Genomic DNA, 19,125 nt, shown 5'->3' with positions numbered 1-19,125 from the left:
GAGATCTACCTCCGGGTAAAGAGGCGGTGCATCCAAGACTCAGCCCAATAGAAGTCTCATTGGTGGGGGAGGCGGGGCGAGACCTACCAACGCCGGAGAGCTGCCGGGGCGGGAAGATGGCGGTCTTGGCACCTTTGATTGCTTTGGTGTATTCGGTGCCGCGCCTTTCACGATGGCTGGCCAGACCTTACTACCTACTGTCAGCCCTGCTCTCTGCTGCCTTCCTAGTCGTGAGGAAGCTACCCCCACTGTGTCACACTCTCCCCACCCAACGCGAAGACGGCAATCCGTGTGACTTTGACTGGGTGAGCGACCCCTTAGGACCCCGCGACCTTGACGGTTCCTGTCCCCGAGGTTGCATCCGGGGGACCCGAGGTTCAGCTTTTGGAGAACGGCCGAGCTTCCGAGCCTGTAATGTACTTACCGTTAGAGTATAGGGCCTGGACTGTCATCGAGCCGAAACCTCTTCGTGTTTAATTAAGATGGGGAAAGAGCAGGTTAGCCTGCACAACAGCTCTACCCAAACTCGACGCATGTGTGTTCAGTCTTTAACAGTGTTGCTTATTTCATTAAACAAGACAAGTAGTAGTGTTCCCCTTTTATTGGTGAAGAAACTGATCTCCGCGAGATTGGGAGACTTGTCCAAGGTCACACAACTAGGATTTGAAATCACGCTCCTCGCCATAATACCTACACATTTTTATCACCCTTTTTTTTTTTTCTTCGACAAGTAAGATTTATTCAAGGGTCTTAACGTTTGCAAACTAGAAACACAGCTGGTAGAAGTTCTTATAGTAAGAAGTACATTTTGAGAATTATCAGTCCTGTATTCTTAGCCCTATAATTGATCCAGGATGGTGTCCTGTCAGATGTCAGGTACTCAGAATGATGGATGCCTGGTGGTCTGGAAAATGGGCACTACGAGATCTGGTCATGTCCCCTGCTCGGGATGATGGATGTCAGGGGGATGTACACGTGAGTCCTTCAGGGAATAATCAGGTGGCCTGCATAGTGAGTCCTTTAGGAGGTTATTAGAGTGTTATCGGGAGGTTCAGATGTATATCCAGGCACTGATACAGGACTGGCAAGTACAAAAAGCTTGTTTCCAGGCTAGTTCAAACAAGAAAGTAGTTCTTTCCTCGTGCCTCAACCTTCAGGATGTTAATTTTAGCAGCTTGGTTAAAGTGACTCCTTTTATATGTCCTTTATGCTCACCTTTCTTCGAGTCTTTTTTATTTCTTTTGGCTATTATATCAGCAAGAGAGATATCTCTTTTTTTCAAGTGAAAGGAATGGAGATAGATAGACTACTGCATGTGCCTGGACCATGATCCACCCAGCAACCCCATCTAGGACCAATGCTCAAATCAACAGAACTACTCACTGCGAGAGGGAAAGAGAGCGAAGGGGGAGAGGGAGAAGAAGAGAAGCAGGTGGTCACTTCTCATGTGTGCCCTGACTGGAAATCAAACCTGGGCCATTGGCATGCTGGACCAATACTCTATCCACTAAGTAAACTGGCCAGGGCTTTTCTCTTTAAAAAATTACTGATTTTAGAGAGAAGAGAGAGAGAGAGAAAAGGAAGAGGGGAGGAGCAGAAAGCATCAACTCATAGTAGTTGCTTCTCGTACGTCCCTTGACTGGGCAAGCCTGGGGTTTTGTACCAGTGATGTCAGCATTCCAGGTCGATGAGTTATCCACTGTGCCACCACAGGTCAGGTTGGGTCATTTTCTTTTGAATGTATATGGGCCTTTCCTTTTTTTTTGTATGTTCTTAATTCAGTTCAGTTCCAGAGAGCACACCATATGCTAGAAACTATGCTTCATCCTGAGAATGATAAAATGAATAACATTGTTATGCCACCTATCGAAAAGGAATTGTAAAAAATACATGGTAAAGAAATCTATTTCGACCTGTCCTGTGGTGGCACAGTGGTCAAAATATCAACCTGGAACACTGAGGTCACTGGTTCGAAACCCGGGGCTTGTCTGGTCAAGGCACATGTGGGAGTTGATGCTTCCTGCTCCTCCCCCACTACTTTTCTTTCTCTGCTCTCTCTAAAGTCAATAAGTAAAATCTTTTTTTTTTTTTTTTTAATTTTATTTTTATTTTATTTATTCATTTTAGAAAGGAGAGAGAGATAGAGAGAGAAGGGGGGGAGGAGCAGGAAGCATCAACTCCCATATGTGCCTTGACCAGGCAAGCCCAGGGTTTCGAACCAGTGACCTCAGCATTTCCAGGTCGATGCTTTATCCACTGTGCCACCACAGGTCAGGCAATAAGTAAAATCTTAAAGAAAAAATAAACAGTGAACACACAAGCAGAACAATCAAAGGAACTCTGCTTCATATATTTAGTCTGGAACCTATACTGTCGTCAAATTATGGCCTTGAGGTCATCCCACCGTCAGCCAGCCAGCTAGCAGGTGAAGAAAGAAACCTGGAACGCAAGAACACACCCTTTCTGGCTGCCTGTGCACATGGCACATCTGCTCATTCCATTCAGGAGTGCTCGTCACACCATGATTCTACCTTGATGCAAGCAGACGAGATCTAGTTGCCATATGCCCAGAAAGAAAAGGAAGTAAGGTGTGGAGCATAGGTGGCTAGTTTTTGCTGTAGAGTCATTTTCTGCCTTTAGAGAGTATTTCTTTTACTTCTTTCTTTGGTTTCACCAGTTTCCTCTTTAAATCCATCTTTCCACAGTTGTCTCAATTGTAATCCAGTGTCATTCGGGAAAACTCTTCCTCATTTCTTAGGTATAATACAGTGTGTCCGTAAAGTCATGGTGCACTTTTGACCGGTCACAGGAAAGCAACAAAAGATGATAGAAATGTGAAATCTGCACCAAATAAAAGCAAAACCCTCCCAGTTTCTGTAGGATGATGTGGCAGCATGTGTAGATGTTGACATAACACCGTGTTTTCAGCGGAGGAGCCCACGGCCATGCCAGTCGAGATGTGAACGGTACAGAGGAAAGTTCAGTGTGTTCTGTGGCTCGCTAAATTCGAATTTGTGACCAAAGTGCAACGTGAATATCGGCGCGTTTATAACGAAGCGCCACCACATAGGAATAACATTACTCGGTGGGATAAGCAGTTGAAGGAAACTGGCAGTTTGGTGGAGAAACCCTGTTCTGGTAGGCCATCAGTCAGTGACGAGTCTGTAGAGGCTATACAGGATAGCTACCTAAGGAGCCCTAAAAAATCTGTGCATGAGCCCACATCGAACCACACTGAATAGGTATGAAACTGGGAGAGTTTTCCTTTTATTTGGTGCAGATATCACATTTCTATCATCTTTTGTTGCTTTCCTGTGATGGTCAAAAGTGCACCATGACTTTACGGGCACACTGTATTTAGTATGATCTGTCATCTGCCCTAGCCCCCACTTCATATGGCCATTTCTAAATCCAGTAAGTTACTTTATTTTAGAAATTGAGGCTAAAAACCTAGACTCCTAAGCTCTAGCTGTAAATCACAGTTGATTGTTTCTGTCTGACATAATGATTTGTCCCTGTGTTATAAAAAAGTGTGGAAGGCTCAGACCATCTGGTCTATACCTGTTCTCCTCCGGTGCTTTCTCTCACATGGTCCTTGTTCTTCATTGCAGTTTTTACTCTTTCAAATTAGCTAGTTTGTTTCTTTGTCATGTTTATTATATGTCTGTCTGGTTCATGTTTATTGTCTGCCTCATTGTACTGATGTGGAGCTTACATTCTAGAATGTGCAAACTATAATCCAAGGATACTGTAAAGGGCCTTTGAGAGCTCTGAAACACCTGCAGCTCTCAAATTATATTACAGGTGCATGGATTATCACTGAATAATGGGTGAAGAGGAATGTCTTAAGCAAAACCAAACTGTTGGAATAATCATATATTGTATGAATGGAATACTAGAAAATCTCCCTGGAAAAAGTACATTTTACCAGAGTCACACTGAGTTGGTTGTAATATCTGTTTTATGCCATATCATATTTTATGCAACTCTTATTTCATTATCATTTAATCTTCACAATAGCATTTTGAAATAGATGTTCAGTGGAGGAAGGCAAAGCCCAGCAGTTGAGTTGCTGAAAGGCACCAGTCAGGTTGTGGCAGGGGTAGAATTTGAACCTTGATTTTCTTTATTTAGGTGAGAGGAGGGGAGATAGTGAGACAGACTCCTGCATACACCCCTCCCAGGATCTGCCTGGCAACCCCATCTAGAGCCAGTGCCCAATTACCGAGCTATTTTTAGTACCTCAGTGTGACACACTCGGCAACTGAGCCATTCTCAGCGCCTGGGGCCACACTTGAACCAATTGAGCCCACTGGCTGTGGGAGAAAAAGAGGGAGAGAAGTGGGGGTGGAGAAGCAGATGGTCACTTCTCCTGCATGCACTGACTGGGAATTGAACCCGGGACATCCATAGGCCAGGCCGACACTCTATCCATTGAGCAACCAGCCAGTGCCAGACCTCAATTTTCTGATTGGTGTTTTTCCCACTGTAGCTTAGCCGACTCCAGTTACTTATTGTTACTATTCCCTGTTTGGATCTCTGTTGGCTTTTGTTCATAGTTGGCTCCTTTACCCACACAGATGATCACTGATGATGGTATTCCTGCCACTTTGATTCTGTTGCAGAGAGAAGTAGAGATCCTGATGTTTCTCAGTGCCATTGTGATGATGAAGAATCGCAGGTCCAGTGAGTTGAGCCTGTTTCTCTGTTTGCCGAGGGTAGGCCTGAGCCCCCAGAAGTGTCTTCATTCCTGTTACTAGAGGGGCATCAATAATCGTACTAGTCCTGCATTCCATGCAATACTGAATTTGATCTTGGATTTTTATCCCCCTCCCCCTCTCCCATTTCAAAGTACTCCAGGAAGGGGGACACAGCATGGGATAGAGGAGCATGCAGCCCAGCCTGACCTGTAAACTCTTTGTGTTTCAGTCACTGTGGAGCAACATGTAGGCAACATCTTCATGTTTAGTAAAGTGGCCAATGCAATTCTTTTCTTCCGCCTGGATATTCGCCTGGGCCTGCTTTACATCATACTCTGCGTTGGTAAGGAGACTATAAAACCTGGTTGTGGGGACCAAATCCCAAAGCAGTTTCTCCATACGCTTCTTCCATATCTGCTCCTAATTAGTTGTGTGTGTGCTCAGACCATAAGAAGCTACTGAGACCTTATTTTAACAGGAAGGCAATGTGTCAGTGGTCTGTATATGTCCACAAAGTGGTTCTTTGGTCCTTGAAGTCTTTGAGTTGGTTTGAAAGTATATCCTTGCCCAAGGCCTTATGTGTTTCCTCCAACATCTTTTTTTTCTGTTTAGTATTCCTGATGACGTGTAAACCTCCCCTGTACATGGGCCCTGAGTACATCAAGTACTTCAACGATAAAACCATTGATGTGAGTGCTCAGCCTCCCTCCTGTTTCTTGGGTCCCTTATGGGTAATTTGTAGTTGTGCACCCTGATCACTAGGAGGAGCAACTGTGCTTCAGAATGGAAGTCAAGGGCACTGTGGTTCATCCTCGGAGCTGGGGGAGGCGGAGAGGGGAAGTCCCGATGAGGAACTAGATGTTAAGATCTGAACTGTCCTAGGAGCCTGTGTGTTCCAGCTCACTGTTTCCTCCCTGTGTGTGGCAGGAAGAGCTGGAGAGGAACAAGAAGGTCACTTGGATTGTGGAGTTCTTTGCCAATTGGTCTAATGACTGCCAATCGTTTGCTCCAATCTACGCTGATCTCTCCCTCAAGTGAGTAGTGCAAAGGGGGGGATGATGGAACTGAGAGGACGTCCCTTCCTTCTGGTTCTTTTTGGCCTTGTTTTTGCATATTGCAGCCAAAGGCGCCCCCTCCAATAGCTGTACTTTCACTTTCCTTGATCCATTCTCTTCTTTCACTATGTTAAATAATACATTCTTTGCCTGACCTGCGGTGGCGCAGTGGATCAAGCATCGACCGTAATGCTGAGGTCACTGGTTCAAAACCCTGGGCTTGTCTGGTCAAGACACATATAGGAGTTGATGCCTCCTGCTCCTCCCCCCTTCTCTCTCTCTCTGTCTCTATCTCTCCCTGTCTCCTCTAAACTGAATAAATAATTTTTAAAAGAATTTTAAAAATAAAATAAATAATACATTCTTCTCAGGTACAATTGTACAGGGCTACATTTTGGGAAGGTGGACGTTGGCCGCTACACTGATGTTAGCACCCGGTATGTAAGGGCCTGGGCAGAGGGTCTAGACTGGGAACCACTTGGAGTGATGTGTCCAGATCATTTACAGAGTGCTTTCTGGGCTCTGCAGGTACAAGGTGAGCACATCTCCCCTCACCAAGCAGCTCCCTACACTCATCCTGTTCCAAGGTGGCAAGGAAGTCATGCGGCGGCCACAGATCGACAAGAAAGGACGAGCTGTTTCTTGGACTTTCTCTGAGGTACAGAAAAGAGTGCGCAAGTGATTGGGAACAGTGGTTTGGAGAAGGGTGTGGAACAGTGGGTGGGCTTTGAACCTGGGTTCAATTCCTAGTTCTGTCACTTGCCCAGAAGTTTTGAGAGTGTGAACTAAATTTATATTCACTCAGCAAGTTTATATTATGCTTCTACCAGGTACCAGACCTACTAGTCCTGAGGAATTATTAGTGAAGGTTCAGTCACAAAGGTCCTATATCTATAGTATGTAGGCCTTAGGTCCCTTAGCAGTCAATTGGAGACAGGAACACCTTTCTCACAGGGTTTGTTTGCAGATTACCTTAAATAGTGTAGCTATAATTCTTGGTACATAATAGGTACTTAAGTATTAGTTGACTTTTTAGGTACAATGTATGGCCGGTAGTTTTCGCCATTGTGACCATGCAGGTGCAGGTTCCCATTAGATGCAGGCAGACGGTAAAGAAACAGTGGAGCCAAAAAATGGCAGGCCTGAAGACTTGCACCGGCTTACGAGCCAACACCCGGGGCTCCCAAAGCCACTGATGCATTCACCGGTTCTACAACCAGGAGAATCTTTTCCGGGTTCTCCTAGAATCAAAGGCCCCACCAGTCTCAGTGGAGCTTGCAAAGCCCCTCAGCTTCCCCATCTGCACACCTTCTCTTTCTACTCCCACTCTGCAAAAATGCCTTCTCTCTGCTTCTCCTCCTCCTCCTTCCTTTTAAAACTTTTCTGGCGACAAAACCTCTCCTCCAGCACACATTAGCATGACAGTGGCCCTTCCCAAGCAGGAAGGTAATTTGCAATTTCACAGGTCACATACCTGGTGCTGCCCAGTGCCATTTTAAACAATAAAGTGAGCAAACTCAAAAAACAAATTTTACAAACTCATTTGCCCAACGTATCCATAGAAGAGATTTAGGTTAGAGGTGATGTCTTTCCTTTTCTTCCTCTTTTCCTAGACTGTGCCTAAGTTCTTCTTACTTTCCAGGCTCTGGACTTTCCCTCCTGACCCTGACGTGTGTATCTCTTTTGTGCAGGAGAATGTGATCCGAGAATTCAGCTTGAATGAACTGTATCAGCGGGCCAAGAAGCAACGGAAGACTGGAGATAATATTCCCGAGGAGCATTCTGTGGCCCCTGCCCCCACAGCAGGGCCAGATGGGGAGAGCAAGAAGGACCAATAGGTTCCTGCCTGTTAGAGCTGCTTCTCCTGTCTGTGCCAGGCACCTGCGAAGCCCTGCCCCTTCTGTAACCACAGCCTTTCCTGAGGCCTCGCCTTTTATTTAAGTTTTCCCTGTTTGGCTGTGCCTGGGTGGGGCAGGGTGCTGCTTCTGATTTTAAAGAGGCATTCAGGGAATTGACAGGCACACTCCAGGAAGGCCACTCCTGTGGCCAGCTGTTTCACTGGAGGAAGACAGACAGCTCGTGTAATGGAGGAGGAAATGCCTTCCCTCCAAGCTTAGGTCAGTGTGTCAAGGGCTGCCGTCCACTCGCACGTCACCATGCTGTGGGTTCAGTATTCCTTAGTGCACCTATCCAGACTACTTACAGTAGATCGAACCCTAACAAGATGCTGGGTGCTGGGATACAGTCTGCACTAAAATTTTCTCCTCAAAGACCCTTGCTTCTTAAGGCCCTTCTGGCTTGGTCTGTGGCCTTCATTAAAAATTATAAACCTGTCATGGTCCCAAGGGACAAACCTTTAACCAGTTTTCTCATTGAAGATAGTATTCAGTAATCTCTTCTACGGAGGTTGGGAGGAGGGGAATAGAAGTTTAAGACCTTCCCTTGTGTGGTGGCAGCTGGAAGGAGAAAGCCCCTGAGCAGGAATGGGGTTTCACTCGCCCTGCCCTCTTACCTACTCGCCCACACCCAGTTGATGGTTTTCCATAATAAAGAGGTTGGGATTTCCTTTTGATTGTGCCCCTGTGTTTGAGTATTAAAAAGCCAGACAACGCCCTTTCCAGGTGGCTCCTTTGGTTGGGATCCTTAAGGGAGTCAACCAGTGGGTGCGTGAATGGGTGGAACAGTAAGATGTTTCTCTCCTCTCTTAAACAAACAAAAAAAACTAGGCACTTGCAAAGGAATTGCCTAATTTACTAATCTCAAAGGCCATTCTCATTAGCTTCACCAAATGTCAGTCATTGGTGCCCAGGATTGGGGGAGGTGGGAAGCTGAGGAAAGCCAGGTTCCGTAAATCCCGAGTATGGACTGCACGTCGTTAGCTTCTCGAGCTGGGCCGCGAGTCGGAGAAAGGAGGTTTTAAAGACGGGGTCTAGTTCTTAATGAACACTATGTAACCGGTCGTGCGGTTGCAGAAAAAGGTGAAGCCAAGCTTGTTTTTAGAGCTACCTCATCGCCGTCCCCGCTGCGCCCACCCCAAGGCGCAGGTGGTTAGGTTTGGTAGTCGCGGTATCTCCTCCCCCGCCAGCGTGCAGAGTGGCTGTGCCCGGAGGTCCCGCCTCCCGACCACGTGCGCCCGCGCCGCGCTTTCCGCTACTTGGGAGAGGATTTGTTCTGGGAGCGGAGCTCTTGGCCTGCGGCTTAGAGCTCGGTGAGGGCTTGTCCACTGCCCCGTGGCCGCCCTCGGCTAGGTTCCGGGCCCGGCTCCAGGCGCCATGGCTTCCCGCGGGAGGAAGCGAAAGGCCGAGGCGGCGGTGGCCGCGGCAGCCGAGAAGCAGGAGAAGCTGGCTGGCGGCCAGAAGGAAGTGGAGGAGGCGACTGTCGTTATCGAGCATTGGTAAGGGCCTGGAGGGTCACGGAGAGGGGGGACAATGGTGTCGCGCACCAAGGGCCCAGGTCTCTGATCTCGGTCTCTCCATAGCACGAGTTGACGCGTGTACGGGCGCAACGCCGCGGCCCTGAGCCAGGCGCTGCGCCTGGAGGCCCCGGAGCTTCCAGTGAAGGTGAATCCTACCAAGCCCCGGAGGGGGAGTTTCGAGGTGATGCTGCTGCGCCCCGACGGCAGCAGTGAGTGGGGGCCCGGGTCTGGGAAGAGAGGAAGGGCTGGTGTCACACAGCGGGGACAATCACTTCGCTTCATTCGGCCTTTTCCCAGGTGCAGAGCTCTGGACTGGTATTAAGAAGGGGCCCCCACGCAAACTCAAGTTCCCTGAGCCGCAAGAGGTGGTGGAGAAGCTGAAGAAGTACCTTGCGTAGGGCGGTCTGGGCAGAAATCCTCATGCTGAGGTCTGAAAGGGCCCAGGGAGGGATTGGGTTGATCTTGGTGTGTCTATTTTGCGAAGCAATCCTTACTGTTGTTACTCTGCATTTCACACAGGAGCTATCTTTTAAAATTACCCAACTGTTCTCAGTAGTTCCTCTCTTGGGAAGACCTTTTCCCCTTTTTTACTGATAGGAAAAACTGGAAAAAATTTTATTTTTCCATTTTCTACCTAATGTGCCTTTTGCTAACTCCATGTTTTATTTTAACATCTTTGAGCTAAGTCTTAGGATTGATGGTAATATAAATGATTTATAGAAATGCAACTTATGTCCTTTGAAGATGCAGTTAATTATAGCCCTGGGGGTATGTATCGGTTTTGTTTAAAATTTCATTTTCCACACCCCTAATGGCAAGTGTTTTGATTCTTTGAAGTGATTGTAAATCCCACCTGTTTCCTCATTTATGTATTAAAATCACTGATGCCTGGCTTGTGGTGGCACAGTGGATAAAGCCTCAACCTGGAATGCTGAGGTAGCCAGTTCAAAACCCTGGGCTTGCCCTGTCAAGGCACATATGGGAAGCAACTACCACGAGTTCATGCTTTCTTTTACCTCCTTTCTAAAAATCAATAGAAAAAAATACCACTGACACGTGTTTATTTGTATGGCTTGTGTATTCCCCTTTTATTGGCAAAAATCTTTGTGCAACTTTGTATACTTACCCCTACCCTTTGTGTGTGTGTGTGTGTGTGTGTGTTCCTAGTATGGTCTGCTAGTGGTCTCGTGTGGTAAGACTATTTACTGTACTCTTGGTCACTTGGATTTGACCTTGTCTTCATCCCTAGTGCTTCATCCAGTACTTGGCGTGTGGTCAGGCACTTGAGATGCTGAGATGTGGGAGGAGGAGGCAATCTTGGATCTCTCCTGAGTCTGGTTTCAGGAGTGGAGGAGCATGTCTTCCTAGGCTGTATGAATGCCTGGATTCCTTCTCTAACGTATTTTTCTCTCATGTTCACAGCCTTCTGTCTCTGTTGATGTTGGAGAATTTATGACGGAACATGGCCAAACTTCAGTCATGTGCCTGAAGCTGATTTCTTCGCCTCCAGAAATGATGGTTCAGTTGTGAGGCAACCCTCTAGTAAGGCACTGAAAAGTTCTTGGATTTTGTTTAATAAAAGTTGAAATAAAGTATTGGTGTAATAAAGTAAAATTTAAATTTTGTGGTAAGGGATGAATGTCTGCCAGTCTTACAGGATTTGTCCCCCTTGTATTTTTCATAGCCTGACATCATCAATTAACCAGGAACTCTTAGGGTATCTGGTAGAGGATGTGAAATACTTGTGGTAACTATAGGAGAAAAGTAAGTAACTTATTTTTTAAAAAGCAACTATATCTTTTTCAACTCACTTCTGGGAAGTGATGACTTATTTCTTTCTGGCCCCTGTGGAGGTTTTGGTTAGCCCTCATACTGGGACTAAGTAAGCCTCACACATACTGAGCTAGACAATGTCCTGTCACTCCCACCTACTTTGTGTTCTGCCCCAGCACTACTTCCTATGTTCTGGAACGTTTTCTCTGACATAAAACTATTGCAGAGGGTGTACTTAACTGTTCCTGAATTAGTGGTGCCTTGTTCCCTAGGAGACTGGCCTTGGCTTACTTATAACCCCCTAGAGTTGGAGACTACCCAGTTTATTGTTCCACTTGTTTGTCACTAGGAAGTAGATTATAAGGAAGTAAGATGGTTCTGGTTAATTTTCTATTCATGTCTGACTTCCAAAACGTGGGGAGGGGAGAGTGGGTCCTACAGAGAGCAAGGGGTATTCTTGCCAGTTGTGCTAAGAGGACAGGATGTGCCAAATACCATTTTTGCTAGTCAACATTTCCCATTCTCCCAGTGCCCCCAAACTGCCTTCCCCACTCCACTAGGTTAGGATGTCTACCTCTGTTTCTGACTCTGAGGAAGGGTCAGGCCATACCGAGGGAATACCGGTGGGCACCAGTCTTTCCTCTGATGTCCAGTCTACCACGTCAATCTCTTCTTCAGGGCTGGCAGGAAGTGGGCCCCAAACCTCAGAGTTGCTAAATACTTTCTTGCCTGGTTCTGGAGCAGGGTACACCTCATCCATAGTTAGGGACACTTCCAGCCTAGTGTCCACCCAGTCTGAACAGGGAAGTGAAAGGTTTTGGTAGGACCTCTGAGGAGGGTCAAGAGAGTCAATGTGGAGAAGTCGGTCTCTCTGATCATCCAGTGGCTGGGAGCTGGTAATTTCTAGGTCTTGAGTCCAAGAGCCTTCTACTGAAAGCACCTCCCTTTCCCTAATCTTAGAGGGAGCGACAAAGGAGTTAAAGTGTTCAACTGGCTCTTTGTTTTCACTAACAGATTCCTTTTCCAATCCTGTGAGCTCTTTGGGCCAGAGATCCATGTCTGGTAAATACCATTCTTCCCCTGTGATCCAGTTCTTTCCTGTTTCTGTCAGGTGATAACTAGGAGTCCTACAGCCCTCAGCCCCAGGACCCTCCAGAGATCCTGCAGGTAGCTCAGTGTCTGAACCACACAGCATGAAGTCCAAGATCTCCTCCAGCTCACTGGTGGCAGCAACACTTGTGATTCGGTACTGCTCAGCTTCATAGGGGTGCTCCAGCAGGGCTGCGTCAAATGCACATGGCTCTTTGCAGTCAACGTTGAACCCAGCTTCCCTCCCTACCTCTGGACTGGACTCACACTTGGACTTCACTACTGGGTGGTTTGTCGAGTGGCTAGCAGAGAGCAGAGTGTCTTGTAGCCTAGAGCACACTGGAGAGCCCTGACACAGGCCTAGTCTAGTTGATGACATTTCTTGCTGGTTAACTGAGGATGGCCGAGTCCCTAGAAACTCTGCTGAGCCTCCAGGTTCTGGAACATGAGGACTATCTTGAGAGGTTTTGAGGGGAGGCTCTTGCACCACCTCCCAGCAGGTCCCATTGACAACCTTCCTAAGTTTCACTCTCCTAATCTGCCCCTCCTCTGCAGAGTCTGAGTTATGGGCCCTGACTTCAGGGCTTCGCTTCTTACTCCCACCCATCTTCCCAAGACCATATGGGCTTGGCGTACTCTGTAGAAGACTAGCTCTCCCTAGTTTCTGCTTGTCCTCTGACGCTTCTTTACTTACATTCTTTTGTCGCCAAAGACGCCGGCCAGGGGCTGTTGGCACTGAGCTTGGGCCGCCTAAAATGGAAGGCTTAGATGTACAGACAACAGGTGATGGCTTCAAACGACTCAGCCTGATCTTTCTGGGCAATAGTCGCTTATCCACAGAGGGGTACAAGCTGGGTGGGGATAGTTCTGTAGGACCAAGGGCAGGGTCACTCTTGTTTTCTTTAGACCCCTGACTGTGGCTTGATGGTAAAGAGATTTCTTCCTGAGGAGCCAGGCAGGCTCTGACCTTCCTCTTGAGCAGAAGAGGGCCAGACAAGTTCTCTGCGTTCTGTTGGTAGCTCTTATCCTGGGCCCCCTCATCCTTTCCTGACAACTTCCATCTCCCTGCCCCAAGCGGACAAGGAATCTGGGTAACAGGCAGTGGTGTTTGAGGACGGTGGCTGGGTGCCACCACCCTGGCAGAGACTGGTGCAGCATTTGGAGGTTGTAAGCATTCCCGGTTCAGTCTTCGGCCCTGAGAGGCCTTCACCAACTTTCCATCCTCTAGCTGAAGGGATTCTAGCTCAGATATGCGAAGCTGACGGGCAGCAGAGAGCACATCCTGAGCTTCTTCTAGAGATACTTCCATCTCTGAAGTGTACAAGTAGGCCACCAGTGTCCTAAGTGTACTGATCTTCAGTCCCTGCAGCTCCAGCAACACCTTACAACTCTGAGCTGGCCTCTCCTGCTCCAGGCACTCTGTAAAGAAGGGGCTGCAGGCAGACAGGATACAGCCATGGGCTGGGACTACTTCACCTGGAGGGAAACCCAAACACTTGGTTATTTCATGCAGACTGGCATATTCGTGAGCTAAGCACAGATATTACCACCCAAATGTGCTGCCCCTTCTCTGTTTCCCTCCATGTTAGTTCAAGTAGAAGGGAAAATGTGTTCCTTTTACCTTCCTGGAACCTTCTGCTATTACCTAGCTAATTCAAAATCTAGTTTAGATGTCACTTCTTTCAGAAAGCCTTCTCCGACCCTACGCCTTGTCTGGGTTAGGTACTCCTGAGCACAGGTATTCTGTAGCTACCGTAGCATTTAGCTATCTGTATTGTCCATCTTCACTAAACAAGGACAGAGCCCATGCCTGTTTTGCTCACTGAGGTATACGCAATGTTTGGCCAGAGTAGGGGTTCAAATACTTGCTGAATAAATTTTTGTGACTCACATCAGTGTAAAAAAATTTATAGCTGCTTGTGGTCTAACAGAAAGGACATGAGCTTTGAATATGTGCAATTAGAGCTCTGTTCTCTCCTAAGCAGTGGCCTCTGTCCTGAGCCACCTTCTGACTTTATGGACACTTGCTGGCAATTTCAGTCTCTCCCATGGCTTCAGATACCAAAGGCAGATGATGCATCCCAGATCCTACCTTTGCCCAGATAGCTTTCATGAGATACTGAACATGACACAGCCTGCATGTCTACATGGATGTCCCAAAAGTATTTGCAATGCAACCTTTCTAGAAAATAAACTTATCATTCCTCACCCACTAAAACTGCCCATTTCTTACTTTAAAATAAGGTATTGTTAAAACCTGAGCACTAGAAGTTATTTTTGATTCTCCCTTACCTACTGCATGTAATCAAACACGCTAATACTTTTCATTAAAAAAATGCTAATACTTTTTTGAGTCCTTATTATGGGCCAGGTATTGTTCTAAGGGTTTAACCAGTATTGATTTAATCATCACCAGACCCCTGTGAAATAGCTATTGTTATCAGAGGAATAAATTTTGGCATAGTTAAGTAATGTGCCCACAATTACATGTAATTGTGGTTAGTAAATAGCAAAAAAAGATTTGAACCCAAAGGGTCTGGCTACAGAATCTATATACACTTAACTGCAACAAGTTCTGTAAATTCTCTTAACAGCTCAAAAGTCAGAAATTTCTGTTCTCAGTTCCTTAGTTCAGGCCACCATTCCCTCTCAGGTTACAAAACAGCCTCCTATCTGGGCCCATGAATAATCCAAAAATTTTCATGAAGCCCTAGTGCTGTTTCTAAAAGTAAGTACCTGATCATGACCTTAAAACCTGTAAATACAATTCCCAAAGTTCTGAGAACAAGACCTGCTTCCTTTGTATAACACTTCAGACCTTACGTGGCTGCTGCTAATTTCTCTAGCAATATCTCTGGTCAATACACTTCCTGTAGTCTTGCAATCTAGCCAGAATGACCACTCACAAACCCCTGGTCACATCTCTAATTCTCTGTGTATTCTGTTCTCTTTGCGAGGGCAAATCTTTCCTCACTTCTTCCTACTTCTGTTTGTTCTTCAGACCTCACCCAAGGGGTTACTTCTTCAAGGTAATCTCTCTAACCCCTGTCCTGCAACCTCTTCATGTATGTAATAGATGCTGCTATATCAGCCTATACTTACTCCCAAAATGTTATTTATCATACTGCATAGTTACTTGAATAGACTGGTTATTTGAGTGTCTCCCCTTACATGACTTCCTTACGAGGAAGGACTTGATCTTCATATATACTGTGTGCCCATGCCAGTATAGTGTACTAGCATATGACAGGTAATTGGTACTTTTTGTTTATTCTGAATTAAGGAATGAATCCCAACTCTACACTTACTAAAGAAACTAATAGGCAAGTCATTTAGCCCTCTGGGCCTCAATTCACTCACCATATATATATATATATATAAAAAACAACATTTTAAGAATAAATAATGTATAAATAACTGGAACCATATATAGAACATTTATCTCACAAGGCTGTTAACCACTGTACTACCCTTGCTGGATAGCTCAGTTGGTTAGAGCATCATCCCAATGTGCCAAGGTTGTGGGTTCCATCCTTAGTTGGGGCACATACAAGAATCAACCAATGAATGCATGAAGAGACGGTAATGAATTGATGTTTCTCTTTATAGGATATGTACCCTGTAAATTGTAGAATGCTACACAATCTTGATTGTCAAAATTCTTTTTTATAAATGAAACTAAACTCCAGAGGGAAGTTAACTTGCCCATTTTTCACTTCGTTACTTAGTAAAAAGCTAGGACTTAAACTGACTCCTATTGAGCCTTTTATACTATACTAGTCTTGACCTTATACTGACTTAACATTTCAAATATAAAGGGAAGAAGTGGAAATTAGCTAATACACATGGCTAGGCAAAACTAGGTTTACAGTTGTGAGTACATAAAACACAGTTTACTCTGTTTAATTTTATTCTACTTTCTGAGTTTAGAAAGACGAAGAAGGGAGAGTGAGACAAAAGCAAAAATGTGCCTTGATTGGGGGGGGGGGCTGCAGCAGAAAGAGTGACCCCTTGCTCAAGCCAGCGACCTTGAGCTTCATGCAGGCAACCATGGGGTCATGTCTATGATCCCACGCTCAAACCAGCGACCCCGCGCTAAAGCTAGATGAGCCTGCACTCAAGCCAGTGACCTCAGGGTTTCGTGGGTCCTCTTATGTCCCAGTCTGACGCTCTATCCACTGTGTTGCCGCCTTGTCAGGCAGTTCATATTTTAAGGGAAAATGAACACTCTTATTTTCACTCTTGAAAACAACTATTCTAAAAACAAAAACAAACGGCTATTTACCAAATAGCTTACAGTGCTCAAAGATAAGAATAACACAGTTTTTCTGGTTTTATCCTCCACTTCCTAGTCCTAAACTCATTTAGTCTCATTCTATGGTGAGTTTTCAATTGAGTTCCTCACTTAATGTCATTAATAAGTTCTTAGAAACTGCAATTTTAAGCAAAATGACTATAAAACCAATTTTACCATAGGCTAATTGATATAAACAAGAACTAAGTTCCTACAGTGTATTTCTGGTCACAAAAATGTTACCAAACTTCTAAATAAAGAACTACCAAAATAGTTCTAATGTTAAATACTGAAATAAATGTGAGCTATAAATACATTTAAGAAAGATTAGTAAAAGCAAGTCAGATAATTATTTTACAACTTGCTTATTCCAGTCCAGGGCTGTAGGTGGTCAAAGCCTATAAAGCAGCTGAAGGCAGGGACCAACCCTAGACAGGCGCCCTTCCATTGTAGGGCACACTCGCAAGCACACTCCCCTACCCACTCACACTGGGACAATTCACACATGCCACTTCACCTAACACGCACATCTTCGAGATGTGGCAGGAAACAAACACCTGGACGGGGAGAAAGTGCAAAACCCACACACACAGAACCTGTCTGGGAATCGACTTCTTTCCTCCTCGTTAATGTTATAATGAAATAATGTTGAACAAAACGATGTTATTCGAAGCCTCTTACCTTCTGCCTGCAGAAGAACATCACAGAACGTCCCACTCTGTTGCTGGTGATAAAGCTGCAGAAAAGCCAACCGGAGGAACCTGGGGTTCCTGTGTATGATTTTGGGACTGGCAGAACACATGCTGGTCTATTAACAAGCCCAGGTTTTCACAGATCAAATTTCTGTAGGTGAAAGAGAATACACTTCAGAACCATGGTAATATAGTCCCTCGTCATATCGCGGTTCACTTTTCACGGTCTCACTGGATCGCGGATTTTTAAATTGTATATATCTGATTTTTTATTGCAGATTTTTTGCTATATATTGGGATTTTACATAGGTTTAAGAGTGCAGAAAATGTTTAAGCATAGGAAGTGTTTATAAGAGTGTAGGAAAGGTTAATAATAGTGCAGGAAAGGTCTATACAAGTGTGGAGAGGGTTATAAAGCCTTAAATATATATAAATAAAATAAATATAAAGTGGTTACTTCATGGATTTTCGCCTATCACGGGGTTCTGGAACCTAACCTCTGCGATAGATGACAGACCTCTGTACCTAATTTAAGATTTTATTAATTGACTTGTAGAGAGAGAGAGAAGAGAGAGAAAGGCAGGAGAGAGGAGTGGGAAGGAACTCATAGCTGCTTCTCCTACGTGCCTTGACCGGCAAGCCCAGGGTTTTGAACTGGTGACCTCAGCATTCCAGGTCAACGCTTTATCCACTGCGCCACCACAGGTCAGGCAATTTTTTTTATTTGTCTTTGAACTGGCACGGGCATTTGAAAGTGAGAGATAACAGCACGAGTGGAGGAACTATAAGCCCAGAAATTGTGCCAAGGTTATTTCAAGAAAGACTATCCACTGCGCCACCGCCTGGTCAGGCAAAGGACAACTTCTGAGTCTCACTTTTCTCACCTATGAGATGGGAATGTTAACTTAGGGTTGTCTTAAAGACTGAGCGCCTGGCACGTAACTATCCCCCCCGCCCCCCACATGGGAGCTGTTATTGTCTTTGAACTTCCCTCCCTCACATCCCCGCTGAGACTCGGCCCCCACCGGGCTGGCTGCTCACACTCCCCTGAAGCACCCACTGCAGAGCGCCGTGGGCAGAGTCCTCCACTTAACACTCAAGAAACAAGACTGCCCTGACCAGGCGGTGGCGCAGTGGATAGAGCATCGGACTGGGATGCGGAGGACCCGGGTTCAAGACCCCGAGGTCCCCGGCTTGAGCGCAAAGCCCACCATTTTGAACCCAAGGTCGCTGGCTCCAGCAAGGGGTTACTCAGTCTGCTGAAGGCCCGCGGTCAAGGCACATATGAGAAAGCAATCAATGAACAACTAAGGTGTTGCAACGCGCAACGAAAAACTAATGATTGATGCTTCTCATCTCTCCATTCCTGTCCTTCTGTCCCTCTCTCTGGCTCACTCTCTGTCTCTGTAAAAAATAATTAAAAAAAAAAAAAAAAAAAAAAGTGGCGTGACCTCCCTGGGCCGCGCCAGCAGCTCCCCGGGCCAGCAGAGGGTGCGCGGTGAAGAGAAGAAGCTGCTGGAGTTGGTGGGAAGGCCCTGCCCAGAAATGAGGCCTTTGCCACCCTTGCTTCGGGTGGTCTTGACCAGAGCGGGCCTGAGTGCCCCTGCAGGGCCGGGAACCCGGCCTCTAGGTCTGGCAGGCGGGGGGACTACCCGAGTAGCAGCGGAGCCGGAAAACGAAGCAGTCCACCCCGACCCCAGCCCCCTGGACACCCTGCCAGCATTCCACCCCGACCCCAGCCCCCTGGACACCCTGCCAGCATTCCACCCCGACCCCAGCCCCCTGGACACCCTGCCAGCATTCCACCCCGACCCCAGCCCCCTGGACACCCTGCCAGCATTCCACCCCGACCCCAGCCCCCTGGACACCCTGCCAGCATTCCACCCCGACCCCAGCCCCCTGGACACCCTGCCTTCCGGCGGCTCCACGCCCGGCCGGCACAGCGAACCCCTTCCACTCACTGAGCCCCTTCCACTCACTGCACAGCCGGCGTTCCTTTCCCGTCGGGGCACCGAGGGGCCGAGGAGTTCACGTCCAACTATTAGGAACGAAAAGAGCGAAGAGCTATATTAAGAAAGGGCAGGTTCGATTCCGATCCCGGCCCGAG

General features: G+C 46.6%; 4 protein-coding genes across 5 annotated transcripts in view; 3 read left to right on the top strand and 1 right to left on the bottom strand.

Annotated features, from left to right (window-relative positions):
* CTNND1 (catenin delta 1) overlaps nucleotides 1–19,125 on the top strand; it is a 144,662-nt gene that overhangs the window by 68,437 nt on the left and 57,100 nt on the right. The gene's annotated exons all lie outside the window — the stretch shown is intronic.
* Nucleotides 72–8,332, top strand: TMX2 (thioredoxin related transmembrane protein 2). 2 transcript variants are annotated; one of them, XM_066361493.1, is made up of 8 exons: nucleotides 72–305; nucleotides 4,626–4,686; nucleotides 4,930–5,043; nucleotides 5,313–5,389; nucleotides 5,628–5,734; nucleotides 6,127–6,192; nucleotides 6,284–6,413; nucleotides 7,447–8,332. In XM_066361493.1, exons 1-8 carry the CDS (start codon nucleotides 117–119, stop codon nucleotides 7,591–7,593), a joined length of 891 nt encoding a protein of 296 aa, XP_066217590.1. In that variant the 5' UTR covers nucleotides 72–116; the 3' UTR covers nucleotides 7,594–8,332. The 2 variants fall into 2 exon arrangements, with proteins under 2 accessions (XP_066217590.1, XP_066217591.1); XM_066361494.1 differs by lacking the exon at nucleotides 7,447–8,332 and having other exon boundaries at nucleotides 6,127–6,181.
* On the top strand, nucleotides 8,858–10,805 carry SELENOH (selenoprotein H). Its single transcript, XM_066361497.1, has 4 exons — nucleotides 8,858–9,149; nucleotides 9,234–9,379; nucleotides 9,468–9,598; nucleotides 10,593–10,805. Exons 1-3 carry the CDS (start codon nucleotides 9,028–9,030, stop codon nucleotides 9,566–9,568), a joined length of 369 nt encoding a protein of 122 aa, XP_066217594.1. The 5' UTR covers nucleotides 8,858–9,027; the 3' UTR covers nucleotides 9,569–9,598; nucleotides 10,593–10,805.
* BTBD18 (BTB domain containing 18) lies at nucleotides 10,880–17,128 on the bottom strand. The gene is made up of 2 exons (XM_066360030.1): nucleotides 17,008–17,128; nucleotides 10,880–13,562 (listed from the first exon to the last, which is right to left on the bottom strand). Exons 1-2 carry the CDS (start codon nucleotides 17,126–17,128, stop codon nucleotides 11,500–11,502), a joined length of 2,184 nt encoding a protein of 727 aa, XP_066216127.1. The 3' UTR covers nucleotides 10,880–11,499.

Source organism: Saccopteryx leptura, chromosome 1 (assembly GCF_036850995.1).
Source record: "Saccopteryx leptura isolate mSacLep1 chromosome 1, mSacLep1_pri_phased_curated, whole genome shotgun sequence".
NCBI classification, from domain to species: Eukaryota; Metazoa; Chordata; class Mammalia; order Chiroptera; family Emballonuridae; genus Saccopteryx; species Saccopteryx leptura.
Note: the sequence above shows the minus strand (reverse complement) of the source record. Positions and strands in the feature narration are given on the sequence as shown.